This window comes from Nicotiana attenuata, unplaced genomic scaffold (assembly GCF_001879085.1).
Source record: "Nicotiana attenuata strain UT unplaced genomic scaffold, NIATTr2, whole genome shotgun sequence".
Classification (NCBI taxonomy): domain Eukaryota; kingdom Viridiplantae; phylum Streptophyta; class Magnoliopsida; order Solanales; family Solanaceae; genus Nicotiana; species Nicotiana attenuata.
Genome location: NW_017673833.1, coordinates 83,971 through 100,440, shown reverse-complemented (window position 1 = coordinate 100,440; position 16,470 = coordinate 83,971). Strand labels below are relative to the sequence as shown.

The 16,470-nt window shown below is 39.6% G+C and overlaps 1 protein-coding gene across 1 annotated transcript; it reads left to right on the top strand.

The window, feature by feature from the left end:
* Positions 1 to 12,085: 12,085 nt before the first annotated feature.
* Positions 12,086 to 13,671, top strand: LOC109217404. Its single transcript, XM_019381643.1, has 2 exons — positions 12,086 to 12,406; positions 12,523 to 13,671. The coding sequence occupies exons 1-2, from the start codon at positions 12,086 to 12,088 to the stop codon at positions 13,669 to 13,671; spliced, it is 1,470 nt and encodes a 489-aa protein (XP_019237188.1).
* The last annotated feature ends 2,799 nt before the right edge of the window (positions 13,672 to 16,470 follow it).

The following is a 16,470-nucleotide window of genomic DNA, read 5'->3' as shown; positions in this document are numbered from 1 at the left end:
AACACGGATATAACAAGGCGTGATAGAAAAACAAGTCCAGTAATAATTTGAAGTCCACTTGGGTCATGAATATTCAGTGCACGCACACACGCCCGTCACCTAGCATGTGTTACCTCAAAAAATCACAAATAACATATTTCCCAGGGATAATTACCCTCAAATCCAAATTTAGATATGTTACTTACCTCAAAACGCACAAATAAGTACTTTAAAAAGCCCCTGAAATACGAATCGTCCTCTGAGCGACTCGAATCTATCCAAAGCAATTTAATATCATCAATAAAATCCATCGAAAAATACAAATGATAAAGCTAAAGTCTTGAACCAAAAATGCAAAGTCAACCCGAAAAGTCAACTCCGGGCCTTCTCACGACCCAAAACTCAACCTGTCGTGATGGCACCTATCATGATACTAGGCAAGCCGACAACTCATACATGCCAACACTTTTAAATTCAAAATATACTAAAGCAAGTTTAAATAAGTGAAAATCTCATAAAACTAGATGAAAACATCACAACTAAATACATAATTTTCTAAAACCCGGGTGTCACTGAGTACATGAGCACCTATATAGATACATAGTCTAATATAATGTCTATGAAAGTAGAACTAAACAAGTAAAACTGAGGGATAAGGGAGGAGTGTCATGGTCTGTGAACGCCAATGCAACTACCTCGATAATCTCCGAACGGCTGAAAACTTTGAGATCAACAACCACCGTGCCTGGAAACACCTAGATCTGCACACGAAGTACAAGGTGTAGCGTGAGTACAACCAACTCAATAATCAAGAAGCCTAACATTTGGATTGAAAGCAGTGACGAGTCCGAACAATACGGTCCAAATACATAATTTAACAGTACCAAAATTTACAGAACATATGACAGTAATATCTTAGAGAAACTCATAACGTGCAAGTACCAGTACAGGGATGTAGACATGCTTCCAGGTTTAACAGTTAAACTTAGAACAGATAAAATATGGCAAGTCCGAATGACATGAGGAATACGACATCGCTATATCTACATGTCAATATGCATATCGTATGTGATGCAACACAATTAAAAACTCGCGTAGTCACACTCTCGGAGTACTCAACCTGACTGTCTCAAGTCTCACTCATCACACTCAATCACTTAGTATTGTATAGGGCACATTCAGCCCAGGGCAGATCCATCCCGAATCAAATATCGTGAATCAATAGCAACTGCGCTCACTTTGGGTGTGCAGACTCCGGAGGGGCAGATCAAGCCCAAGCGCGATAATAAGCAAAATCCTGGCATGAATCAATAAAGCCTGCTGCGGCGTGTAGCTCGATGCCATAAATATCACTCATAAACAGGCCCTCGGCCTCACTTAGCCATCACTCTCTCCAGTCTCCTGGGCTCACCAAACTCATGCTAAGCAGCCCAAGTCAATGATACAAGATGTGACAATATATGATAACAGAGACTAAGATATGATATGCAATGATGAATGCGTCTGAATACCTAATTGCAATTAAGCAAATAACTCAAAAGCAAAGAATGACCAATGTGTGTCCCAATACTACAAGCACATAACCTAAATAGGATTTCTAGCATAAATCACAACTCAATTGCTCTAACACATAGAATACAATAATAATATTCAGATAAGATAGCTACACAGTTCCATGAAATTGACTAAATCACAATTACTACTGTGCACGCCAACACACCCGTCACCTAGCATGCACGTCACTGCAATACTAATTACATAGCATGTAATTTTAGAGATTCATACCCTCAGAACCATGTTTAGAAGAGTTACTTACCTCAAACCACGCAAACCTCTACTCCAACAAGCCGTTGCCTCACGAATCGGCCTCCAAATGCCTCGAATCTAGCCACAAACAATTCGATACAATCAACTGAAGCTATAGGAATCAATTCCATATGAAAATGCTAAATTCTATATCAAAAGTCAAACAGTCAACTCAAAACTAACCCCTGGGCCCACGTCTCAAAATCTGATGAAAGTTACAAAATCAAATACCCATTCAACCACGAGTCCAACCATACAAAAGTTACTCAAATTCGATACCAAAATCTCACTCAGATCCCCAAAATTTGACCTAGGAAGTTTTCTCCATTTTTCTCCAAACTTTCAACCCAAATCACTTTTTAAATGATGAAATCAAAGATATAATAGTTTAACCAAAACCAAGTAAGAATCAATTACCGCAATCACTCCCTTGAAAATCTCTCCAAGGATTGCCTCTAACCGAGCTCCAAAAATCAAATTGTGAAATAAGCTCAAACCCTCATTTTTGAGAATTAATATTCTGCCCAGAAGTCCTTAATTACGGTCGCAGAAAATGCTTCGCGATCACAAAGCACAAACTAAGTTGTCCAATAATTGACCCAACGCGAACGCGACAATATCCACGTGAACGTGAAGCACTGCCTCCTCTGACCTACGTGATCACGCCCTTCTTCATGCGATCACGAAGAACAAACGCGTGAAATTAGATCCTGCCTCATTTCCTTTTCGCGAACGCGGACTAGCCCACGCGTTCCCGATTCACTGCTTCACTAACCTACGCGATCGCAGCCCACAATTCGCGAACGCGTAGAGTAAAAATCCCATCTGCCCAAATAAGATTTCGCGATCAAAGACCTATCCACTTGATCTCATAGAAGGAAACAAGACCTGTAAACTAGAAAAACTTCAGCAATCTTCCAAGTCCAATTTCAATCCGTTAACAATCCAAAATCCACCCGAGGCCCCCGGGACCTCATTTAAACAAACCAACAAGTCCTAAAATATCATACGAACTCATTCGAAGCATCAAATCACCTCAAACAACAAATCATGAATCACACATCGATTCAAGCCTAACGAACTCATGAACTTCCAACTTCTATGTTCGATGTCGAAACCTATGAAATCAAGTCCGATTGACCTCAAATTTTGCACATAAGTCATAAATGACACAATGTACCTTTCTCCAACTTTCGGAACCAAAATCCAAGCCCGGTAACCACAAAGTAAACTCTCGGTCAAACTTCTAAATTTCCAAAACTTATAATTTTTCAACTTCCGCCATTTCAAGCCAAATTCCACTACGGACCTCCAAATCACTATTTGGACGCGCTCCTAAGTTCAAAATCACCCTACAGAGCTATCGAAACCATCAGAACTACATTCTGAAGCCATTTACACAAAGTCAACACCCGGTCAACCTTTTAAACATAAGATTAAAACCTTGAGATTAAGTGTCATAACTCATTCCGAAACATCCCCAGAGTCGAACCAACTACCCCTGTAAGTCATATAACAACAATTTAGCATAAAATAAACAGTAAATTGGGGAGCAGGGCTATAACACTCAAAATGACCGACCAGGTCATTATAGGCCCGCTACCCAAAATCCGACAAAATTCACAAATTTCGAACACACATTAAAAAACGAGTCCAACCAAACCAATTCATCATATTCCAACAACAAATAAATCTTCAAATCATCAAATCTTACTCTCCAATAACATAGACTAAAATCCAAATATTTCACCTTAAATTCACATAAACTAGGTGTAATAATCAATGTGTAATCAATATTTATCATGAAAAGTGATTAAACTGTCACGACCAGGATTTCTCACCCTCGAGAGTTGTGATGGCGCCTACTCGTGAAAGCTAGGCAAGCCAACTATTAAGGTTTTAACCTATTAGCAATCAACCCAAACAGATATAAACAATAACTAAAGCTAAACAGATGAAAGGTGCGGAAGAGTTATAACACATTCAAATAATACAATACATGTCTACCCACGAATCTGGTGTAAGAAATTCACGAACATCTACGAATTTCTACAGACACTGGTCTAGAAAGAAAAGTATAACTGTTCTCGGAATGAAAAGAGACAGCAGAAAGCTAAAACAGGAAGGGGGACTTTAGGCTCTGCGGATGCCAACAGATCTACCTTGGTCTCCCTGGACTGAAGGAAGCTACCTCAGATACTCACCGGTCCGATACCGAAATCTGCACAAAAGAGTGTAGAGTGTAGCATTAGTACAACCGACCCCATGTACTGGGTAAGTGTCGAGCCTAACCTCGGCGAAGTAGTGATGAGGCTAGGACAGGACAACCATATAAACATGTGCAGTTAAATCATATACAAACAGAATCATAACAATAGGAATCAACAGAATAAGGTGGGAAGGGGACATGCTGCGGGGAATATCTGATTCTAACAATAAACCAATAAAGAAGCATCAATAAAGAACCATAATGAACATCATATCTATATAAACAAGAATAATAAAATTGTAACACGTGCACGGCATCACCCTTCGTGCTTTTGCTATCGTCCTCACCATATGAAACAACAGAAATGGCACGGCATCACCCTTCGTGCATTGCCTCTGATAATCATGGCACGCATCACCCTTCGTGCATTATTCCTCACAATATCGGCACGACATCACCCTTCGTGCATTAACTCTCAAATCATAGCACAACATCACCCTTCGTGCATTAACACTCATAATATCGGCACGGCATCACCCTTCGTGCATTACACTCATTCACAATATCATGCACGACATCACCCTTCGTGCTTTACACTCTTCCTCACCCAAACAATACGTCCCGGCAAGGTAATCAACAATATCAACAGTAATATCCCGGCAACGGAATCAACAATATCAACAATAACATCCGACAAGGAAATCAGCTATAACCGATCTCGTTTTCAACAATTACTTTACAAAATGAAACTCAACTTGAGTCAATATTCAATGATAGTCAATTACCAAGAAACTTTCATAAGCTTTGTTCAACATCGTAAATCATCAATTTGAGCATGAACGGTACATAATAGAGCCACAACAATTATAATATAAGACTCACGGGCATGCTTGACACCAACGTATAGATACTCGTCACCACACCTTTCGTCGTACTCATACTAACACATAGAAAATAAGACCACAACTCATGTTCCCTCAAGCTAAGGTAAGGCTAATCACTTACCTCGATTTCACGGACAATATTAAGCCTTAACTACCTCTTTACCTCTCGGTTCCACTTCCAATTCACGTGTATCTAGTCATAATTTACTTAATAATATCAATAAATGCTAAATAAACCAATTCTAATGCATGAAAATAGATTTCCCATTGTTTTCCCTAAAAAGTCAAAAATCGACCCCGGGCCCGCTTGGTGAAAAGCCGAAGTTCGAACCAAAACCCGATCACCCATTCACCCACGAACTCAAATATGTAATTTGTTTTGAAACCGGACCTCAAATTGAGGTCCAAATCCCCAAAATTTGAAATCCTAACTTCTACCCAAAAACACCCAATTTCCCATGAAAATCCCTATATTTTGAAGTGAAATTAGGTAAAAAGATGAAATAGATTGAAGAAAATGAGTTAGAAATCATTTACCTATGATTTAGGGAAGAACTTGCTCTTGAAAAATCGCCCTTGGGAGTTTAGGTTTTAAAATTTTGAAGAATGATATGAAAATCCCGTCTGAAATCCCACTTAACAGGTGCAGTTATCGCAATTGCAATCAGGGGTTTGCAATTGCAAACCCTTTGATATCCTGCTATCTTCGCATTTGCGAAGAAATCGTCGCATTTGCGATGTAAGGGCCTTCGCATTTTCTAGCCCACAGTTTGCATTTGTGATGAGGGCCTGCCCAGGCCTGGTTCGCATTGGGGACACAGGGGTCGCATTTCCCAGGCTTGACCACTTCGCAATTGCGAAGCCTGATCTGCCAATTGCGAGATCAGAGGCATGTGCAAAAATACCAGATGCACAGTTGCATTTTCCTAAGTCCAAATAACCCCGTGGCCAATCCATAACTCACTTGAGCCCTCGGGGCTCCAAACCAAACATGCACGCAAGTCTAAAAATATCATACGGACTTGCTCGTGCAATCAAATCATCAAAATAACATCAACAACTACGAATTTAGCACCAAATTCATAAAATTCTCAAGAACATTGAAATTTCCATTTTCTCGACTAAAGGTCCGATTTATACCAAATCAACTCCGATTCTTACCAAATTTTACAGGTTCGACTTAATTATTTTTTAGACCTGTATCGGGCTCTGGAACCAATATATGGGCCCGATACCATCAGGAACACGCACCATTTCATTTCAAAGAGTCTTTATATTTTCCAGCAAACATTTTTTTAAAAATTCATTCCTCGGGCTAGGACCTCGGAATTCGATTCCGGACATACGCCCAAGTCCCATATTTTACTACGGACCTACGGGACCGTCGGAACATGGGTCCGGTTCCGTTTACCCAAAATATTGGCCGAAGTCAACTTAATTTCATTTTAAAGGAAAAACTTAGCGTTTTTCTCAAATTTTCACATAAGGGCTTTCCGGATATACGGACTTCACACGCAAATAGAGATGGAACAAAAGGAGGTTTTAAGGCCTCGGAGCAAAGATTTGACTTCCAAAACAGGAGATGACCTTTTGGGTCATCACATTCTCCACCTCTAAAACAATCGTTCGTCCTCGAACGGACATAGAAAAGTACCTGAGTTGGGAAAAGAAACGGGGATATCGGCTCCGCATATCGGACTTCGACTCCCAGGTCGCTGGCTCAACAGGCTGACCTCTCCACTGAACATGAACTGAAGGGAAATTCTTCGATATCAACTGACGAACCTACCGGTCTAGAATAGCTACCGGCTTCTCCTCATAGGTCAAGTCCTTGTCCAACTGGACAGTGCTGAAGTCTAACACATGGGATGGATCGCCGTGATACTTCCGAAGCATGGGCACATGAAACACTGGATGCACAGCTGATAAACTCGGCAGCAACGCAAGTCTGTAAGCAACCTCTCCCACTCGATCAAGAATCTCAAAAGGATCGATGAACCTAGGGCTTAGCTTGCCCATCTTTCCAAATCTCATCACGCCCTTCATGGGCGACACCCGAAGCAATACTCACTCTTCGACCATGAATTCCACGTCGCGAACCTTACAGTCGGCATAACTCTTTTGCCTGGACTGGGCTGTACGAAGCGTATCCTAAATGATCTTAACCTTATCCAAGGCATCCTGTACTAGATCTGTACCCAACAATCAAGCCTCTCCCGGCTCAAACTATCCAACTGGCGAACGACACCGCCTACCATATAATGCCTCATAGGGAGCCATCTGGATGCTCGACTGGTAACTGTTGTTGTAGGAAAACTCTGCTAATGGCAAGAACTGATCCCACGAACCTCCAAAGTCAATAACACATGCTCGGAGCATATCCTCCAACATCTCAATAGTATGCTCGGACTGTCTGTCCGTCAGAGGATGAAATACTGTGCTCAACTCGACCCGAGTACCCAACTCACGCTGAACTGCCTCTAGAAATGCGAGGTAAACTTCGTACCTCAGTCAGAAATAATAGACACAGGCACACCATGAAGACGAACAATCTCCTGGATATAAATCTCTGCCAACCGCTCAGAAGAATAGGAAATTGCCACAGGAATGAAATGCGTTGACTTAGTCAGCCTATCCACAATAACCCACACTGCGTCGAACTTCCTCTGAGTCCGTGGGAGTCCAACAATGAAGTCCATAGTGATACGCTCCCACTTCCACTCGGGAATCTCAACCTTCTAGAACAAACCACCAGGTCTTTGATGCTCGTACTTTACCTGCTGACAATTCAAACACCGAGCTACATACACAACAATATCCTTCTTCATCCTCCTCTACCAATAATGTTGCCGCACGTCCTGATACATCTTAGCGGCGCGGGGATGAATAGAATACCACGAACTATGGGCCTCCTCTAGAATCAACTCACGAAGCCCATCCACATTAGGTACACAAATACGACCTTGCATCCTCAAAACTCCATCATCTCCAACTGTGACCTGCTTGGCACCCTAGTGCCGCACCGTGTCCCTAAGGACAAGCATATGAGGATCATCATACTTCCGATCTCGGATAGCAAGCCAGCACACGGCTGGGCTCAGAAACATCCGACGTCACGAACTGATTGGCTAAAGCCTGAATATCCAAAGCAAGCGGTCTCTCACGGATCGGAATATACGCAACGCTGCCCATGCTGGCTGACTTCCCACTCAAAGCGTCGGCCACTACATTATCCTTCCCCGGATGATACAAGATGGTGATATCATAGTCTTTCAATAGCTCCAACCACCTTCTCTGCCTCAAATTTAGCTCCTTCTACTTGAACAAATACTATAGACTCTTGTGATCTGTGAACACCTCACATGACACGCCATATAAATAATGTCTCCAAATCTTCAGCGCGTGAACAATGGCTGCTAGCTCCAAATCATAAAATCGATTATTCTTCTCGTGAATAACCTTGCCATTCTGCATCAACACCGCACCAAGTCCAATACGATGTACGTCACAATACACTGTATATGGCCCTGAACCTGTGGGCAAAACCAACACCGGTGCCGTAGTCAAAGTTGTCTTGAGCTTCTGGCTCACCTCACACTCGTCCGACCACCTGAACTGGGCACTCTTCTGGGTCAACCAGGTCATCGGGGTACGATAGATGAAAACCCCTCCACAAACCGACGGTAATAACCCGCAAAACCCAAGAAACTCTGGATCTTTGCAGCTGATGTGGGTCGGGCCAGTTCCTGACTGCCTCTATCTTCTTTGGATCCACCTGAATATCCTCTGCTGATACGACGTGGCCAGAGAATGCAACTGAACTCAACCAAAACTCGCACTTCGAAAACTTAGCATACAACTGAGTGTCTCTCAGAGTCTAAAGAACGACTCGAAGATGCTGCTCGTGCTCCTCTCGGCTGCGGGAGTAGATCAAAATATCATCAATGAAGACAATCACGAAGGAATCCAAATAAGGCCTGAACACTCGGTTCATCGAATCCATGAATGCTGCTGGGGCATTTGTCAACCCAAACGACATCACTAGAAACTCGTAATGCTCTACCGAGTGCGGAAAGCTGTCTTAGGGACATCGGATGCCCTAATCCTCAACTGATGGTAGCCAGATCTCAAATCAATCTTCGAGAACACTTTGGCACCTTGAAGCTGATCAAACAAATCATCATTCCTCGAAAATGGATACTTGTTCATGACGGTGACCTTGTTCTACTGCCGATAATCAATAAACATTCTCATCAATCCATCCTTCTTCTTAACAAACAATACCGACGCACCCCAGGACGAGACACTAGGTCTAATGAAGCCCTTGTCAAGAAAGTCATGCAACTATTCTTTCAACTCCTTCAACTCTGGCATGGCCATACGATATGGCGGAATAGAAATGGGCTGAGTGCCCGGAGCCAAATCAATGCAAAAGTCAATATCCCTGTCGGGTGGCATCCCTGGCAGGTCTCCAAGAAATACCTTTGGAAACTTACGAACAACTGGCATGAAATCCATAGAAGGAACCTCAGTACTAGAATCACGCACATATGCCAAGTAAGCCAAACACCCCCTCTCGACCACACGTCGAGCCTTCATATAAGAAACGACCTTACTAGTAGAATGACCAGGAATCCCTCTCCACTCCAGTCGAGGCAACCCCAGCAAGGCTAAGGTCACGGTCATGGAGTGACAATCCAATATGGCATGATATGGTGACAGCCAATCCATCCCCAATATGACATCAAAATCAACCATATCCAGAAGTAAGAGATCTACACGGGTCTCAAGACCCCCAATAATAACCACACACGAAGGATAGACACGATCTACACCCACCGGTGTGGAAATATATACAAGAGCACTCAAAGAGTCACGAGGTACAACCAAATACGTAGCAAAATAAGATGACACATAGGAGTATGTAGACCCTGGATCAAACAGATGTGATGCATCTCTACTCACTACAAGAAATGAGGTTTTTAGTGACGGATTTCAACAGCGACTATATTATTCGCCACAAAAAGTAGGTGATTTAGTGGCGATATATTAAATTTGCCACAAATAATTACAGCTTTGGTGAAAACTATCATAGTTGCCATGAAAAGGGTACTTTTAGTGACAAATAAACTTAGGTCGCAACAAATACTTGTAACTATACCGCTAAATTTTACTTTCCCGCAAAAATAAAATTTTGATGTAAAAGTTTTAGTAGCAATTCATAGATAGTCGCCATGTATAAGAATGAGTGGCGACTTAGTCGCCACAGAAACTGGAATTTAAATTATTTAAATATAACAAAATTAATCTTTTTCGAAAAACAGAGGGGGAAAACCAAAGTGTGCAAAATTTTGTTTCCCGCGAAACCAATAAGTCAGGAACCAAAAAAAAACCCTACAATTTTGTTTCAATAAGGTAAAAAGATCTCTTTTCCAACTACAATTCTTCCAAATAAAAAAAACCTAAGGAAAGAAGTTCGATCTATATGGTGCAACTACTCTCGCAGAAGTAAACCAGCAAAAAAATTTCTGTGCTCTACTCAGATTTAGGCGTTCTCTGCTCAGATTTCTCCAGGAAATATGTTTTTCCCTCTTTATGTTTTATGTGAATTCACTCGAAGTACTCCAAAAATCATGATGTTATGGTTTTCTATTAAATTGGTTGAGTTGATTTTATGGATACTTCCGATTGATCAAATTGAATTTTCTGTTATACCGATTTTGACATGCTTATGCTTCATATTTACATCTATTTTTAGGAATAGTTATGTATTAGTTACAACATTGCTTGCTTATCACTGTGGTTTCTTCAGAATCATATGACCTGACTCATCCTTAAATAGACGCTCAATCAGTTCTTCCCAGTTATCTTTATTCTTGCTCTTAGTCGACGACCCTGTGGATGAATCACCAACTGATTTATCGGACTGTTCATCCTCTTTTCCATCAAAAGTTCCATACTGAGAAGGCAAAAATGTATGTGGAACAGCCAAGGTGACAGCTCTTTGTAGAGCAGCTTTATGCTCCTCGCCGTGCTCTATAGTTAACGTCTGTTGACGCTCATCTTTTGCTTAGCTGGAATTTCCATCACATGATCGCTCTCTTCCATCAACTGGATGCATAAATAAATATGAATGTTGTCAGAACCAATTTAAGCTTAAATAGTTACAATGTAAGTATGTAACGAGGATACATAGAAGAACTCTTGTAGACCACATCAATAGAATAAAGTTGCATATCCATTTTACAATTAAATTGAATCCAATTCCCAACTGACAAATAGGGGCATCAAACGATACAGGTCATTCATTTAAAGTATGTTCAAGCCAAATTACCCTCATATTTCACCGTCACAAAAAGGTTAGTTTTGGTAACAATCCCCTGTTGCCACATAATTAGTGAGAAAGTAATCTGCACATTTTAATCCATAGCATTAGATATTATATTTAATAGTTTGGTAAATTATAATAGCTATAATTTAATTTTTCGATCACACATGACCATAGTTTACGTCATTATACATTGATTTAGTATCGACGATACACTTTGCCTTTAAAGATTAAGTTTTGTCCCTTAGAATTTAGGATAATTGTTTGGAGATCGATCACATGTTATTGTCAACTTATTTGATTTCCTATGTAATTTAGTTCCTTGTATCCTATGTTATTTGATTTCCTATGTAATTTATTATTTGATTTGCACTTTAGAGGTGAACTAATGTTAGTTATTCTATAAGACCAAATGCTGGTGTTAAATTAGTTTTTAGAATATTCAATATGTTCTCATTTACTATGTTTCTAAAGTCTTATATCCTAGTGTTTGTACTCGTATAGATGAGTTCAACACTTGTTTATATAACGTGGTTAGTTTTGGTTAGTGACGTGCTTACATTTTTTATTGCATTTTTTTGTAGAAAATAGCAATGGATAAAAGTTGGCTGAATATTAAGAATAAATGTGATAAAAGGTATATTAAAGGAATAGATAACTTTCTTAATTGGGCATACAGTCAACCAAATGTGAGCACTGTGATCAGATTTCCTTGTAAAGGGTGTAGAAATACAGAGTACATGTTAAAAATCCAAATAAGAAGACACTTGTTGAGCAATGGGTTTTGGGATAGTTATAAAGTGTGGGACTTGCACGGAGAGGTGTTGGTAAGAGTTGAAAATTCTGATGTGATAAACAATGATGAAGTAGAGGATGATAATGCTGAAGAAGATGATATTTACCGGGATGATTCATGATGCTTATGGATATGCGAATACACCTGATGCAAATAATCTTCCACACCACAATGAAGAACCAAATTTGCAAGCACAAAAGTTCTACAAATTACTTGAAGATGCTGAGACAGAACTTTATCTTGGTTGTAAAAATGTGTCCAAGTTGTCTTTTGTGGTTAGACTACTTCACTTAAAGTGCCTTAATCATTGGACGAACAAATCAATGGATGACTTGTTGAGTTTCTTTAAAGAAGTTCTTCCGGTGGAGTCATTTGTTCCAAATTCTTTCTATGAAGCAAAGAAAGTACTTCGAGACTTAGGCTTGGGGTACACCAAAATAGATGCATGTCAGAATGATTGTATCTTATATTGGCGCGAGCATGCCAATGCACAGTCATGTCCTAAGTGCGGTGAGTCTAGATGGAAGTCAAAAGAGAATGGAGGCAAGAAAGTAGCTATAAAGTCATGCGACATTTTCCTATCAAACCAAGACTGCAGAGATTATACATGGCAAGAGAGACAGCAAAAAAGATGAGGTGGCATAAAGAGGAACGTGTTGATGATGGTATCTTGCGACATCCGTCTGATGCAATGGCATGGAAATCTTTTGACGAGAAACATCCCAGCTTTTCTGCTGAATTAAGAAATGTTCGATTAGGTTTAGCATGCGATGGGTTCCAGCCTTATGGGAACATGAGTTCCAACAATAGCATATGGCTAGTCGTACTAGTTCCGTACAATTTACCCTCCTGGGATTGCATGAAGAGTGAGTATTTCATGATGACACTTCTTATTCCAGGTCCTAAGTGTCCAGGCAATGATATAGATGTATATTTACAACCGATGATTGAAGAATTAAGAGAATTATGGGAAGGAGCAGAAACTTATGATGCACACTCAAAATCTAACTTTATGATGTGTGCGGCTATTATGTGGACAATCAATGACTTTCCTGCATATGGGAACCTTTCAGGATGGTCAACCAAGGGCAAATTTGCATGCCCTTGTTGCCACAAAGATACACAATCGATTTCATTACGTAGTAAATTGTGTTATATGGGGCATCGTCGCTTACTTCCATTAGACCATCCATGGCGCAAAAACAGGAGGTTATTTGATGGGAAAGTGGAAAAGGGAGTTGCACCTAATCCTTTAACAGGTGATGATGTACTTATGCAACTACAAGGGTTGGGTAATGTGACTTTCGGTAAAGGGCAAAAGCGAAAGCGTAATGCCCCTAATAATGCTTACAATTCGAAGAAGAAAAGTATTTTTTTCGAATTGCCATATTGGAAGACACTTTTGTTACGACATAACCTTGATGTGATGCACATAGAAAAAAATGTGTCCCATAACATTTTATCAATTGTGATGAATGTGGATGGGAAGACAAAGGACACGTTAAAAATTAGGTATGATTTGGTGGACCTTGGTATTAGGCAAGGTTCGCATCCAATTCAGGATGGGAACAATGTGTTGTTACCAGCAGCATGCTACGCATTATCCTCAGAAGAGAAGCTGAAAGTGTGTAATTTCTTAGCTAATTTGAAGGTTCCTGATGCCTTTTAATCGAATATTTCTAGGTGTGTCAAGGTTGAAGAGAAAAAGATACATGTATTAAAAAGTCATGATCATCATGTATTATTGGAAGATATTTTCCATTAGCAATTTATGGTGTGTTGCCTAAGGAAGTGAGTGAATCAATTATCGAAATAGAAAATTTTTTCAAGAATTTATGTTCTAAGTGCTTGACAATTGAAGATCTTGATATCTTAGAGGCTGAAATTGATATCACATTGTGCAAGTTCCAAATGGTTTTCCCTCCTGCATTTTTTCGATGTCATGGTTCATTTGCCCATTCATTTGGCAAGAGAGGCAAAACTAGGTGGACCAGTTCAATATCGGTGGATGTACCCTTTTGAAAGGTAACGTGTTATCCTTTAAATTTCAATATTATAATTTCAAAATGTCACATTATTTTTAACTAGTCATTTGTATACAGGTATTTGCGAATACTTAAGTCGTATGTTCGCAACTATGCTCGTCCTGAAGGCTCAATTGCAGAAGGTTATTTGGCAGAAGAAAGCCTCACATTTTGCTCGCGCTACTTAAAGAATATCTCAACCAAGTTCAATAGGCCAGCTAGGAATGATGATGAATCTGTGTCACATGGTGAGATATCTATCTTTAAAAATAGTGGACGAACAAAAGGTGGTTCAGATCCCGCCCCGCTATCTCGTGATGAGTTAAACCAAGCAACCATATATGTGCTTCAAAATTTTGAAGAAGTTTGGCCGTTCCTTGAGTAAGTTTCTGGAGAACTTCAAGATAATTTTGTATTAGGATAGTTTCAATTACGTTTTCCTAACTAACCCATTATTAAAATGTAGGGAACACACCAAAGAGATGCAAAGACAAAGTGCAATAGGGGATGGAAGGCATAACAATGACTTTTTTGATTAGTTTCGTGCACATGTAAGTGATGAATAAAATGACATATTGAATATTAATGTTATTATCACATATGTTATTGATTACGAGAGTATTGTTTGTCTTTTGTAGATCATACAACTATCTGCACAAGGACATGCAAATGATGATCTCATAAGCTTAGCACTCGGTCCTGGACCTCTAGTGCTTCGATATTCCACATTAATGGTGAATGGATTTAGATTTCAGACAAGAGATATAGAGTCGAGAAGAAAAACACAGAATTGTGGAGTTCTTGTTAGAGGAGATGATTCAGACTCAACAAAGGAGTATTACGGTATATTGGAGGACATTTACGAGTTATCTTATGTGGGAAATAAGAAAGTTTACCTCTTCAGGTGTCATTGGTGGGATGTGGCTCACTTAGGAAAAGGATATAAGATTGACAAATATGGCTTCACAAGTGTGAATACCCGTTGTGCCTTGAATACAAATGAGCCATTTGTGTTGGCATCTCAGTGTGAACAAGTTTTCTATGTGGACGACATGTCTAACAAAGATTGGCTTGTTGTTGTGAAGACAAATCCTCGTGACCTTTTTAATATGCCTGAAAAGGATATTAATTCTACAGAAATTGAAGATGAAGTATTATCAAGTGAAGATGCTTATCAACAAGAGCAAGTTGAAATTAATACATCGCGCATTCATGCTCAAGAAATTGATATTGTGGTGTCCTTATATAGGGATGATGTTGAACCACAAATTATTGANTGCTATATGATTTGTTAAATATTATATACGTTTTTGACGCGCGAGAGTTCTTGCAAAAATTCCAATAAAGGGTGAGGGAGATACAAATCTTTACTTGTAGATTTGAAAACTAAGCATAGTAGTAAAATTCCTATTGTCATTCCAGATGACATTGAGAGAGCTGTAGGTCCCGGGTCTAGGGAAATTGTTAACTATTGTGGTTTGATTATGCGCAGCACTATCTCATTCAGAGATGGTGATTGGCAAGAAATAATCACAAAACATGGAGATGCGATGTGGTTGAAGGTTAAGGTAATAATTTGTTAATAAAGGTTCTATCGACTTTTTATCACACGTTTTATTTACTCTCAAAAGCTTTTCGTATTTGCATTTAGGATAAATTTGAAGCTACGGGAGTTCGAGAGCATGTATTGCAAGCTCTTGTGGTCAATACTATGAAAAGACATTTTAGAACATGGAAGACTCGATTGCATGCTGAATACTCTCGCTATGCTACTGATGAAGAGAAATTATCTCATAGGCCAAGTGATGTTACACCTGAGGATTGGGTGTTTCTGGTAGGACATTTTGGAAGTCTAGAATTCAAGGTAACTTGGTAATATAAATATGTGACAAATTACTATTTCAATTCTAGTTCTTAATTTATGGATATAATTTCAGGCTGTGAGTGAGCGAAACAAAATAAACAGGGGAAAACAAATCACTAAACACTCATGTGGCTCAAAGTCATTTGCTGAAGTGGAGGAATCAACGGTACAAATTCATTTAGCACAATAATATTTCATATATTTGAACCTTTGGTCTACTTTAATTAAATTATGAAATAAAATAGTTTTCCTCTACTTTAATAAATCGTAGAGAAATCCTGTTAATGGACAAAAGGCACCACCGGATCGAGTTTGGGAGCTCCAACATACTCGTAAGAATGACAAAGATGAACTGGTGTGGTCAGATCCACAGTCGCAGCAAATTCATGTAATCTCCTGAAATTGTGTTTTATTTATTTTATTTTATGTCTCCTATTTTATATCATAAATTGTTATGCATAATTGCAGGGGCAGCTCCAAGAAATTGTGGAGCAACAACAATTTGAAGAAAATCCGATGAATGCAGATGAGATTTTAGTCACCGTACTTGGCGAACGAACTGGCTATGTTCGTGGGAAAG

Excerpts from the sequence above, each read along its gene's own strand:
- LOC109217404 (XM_019381643.1), top strand. The coding sequence starts at position 12,086 with ATGCTGAAGAAGATGATATTTACCGGGATGATTCATGATGCTTATGGA. Across the intron at positions 12,407-12,522 it reads CTTTCTATGAAGCAAAGAAA|ATGGAAGTCAAAAGAGAATG; the intron begins GTACTTCGAGAC and ends CGGTGAGTCTAG.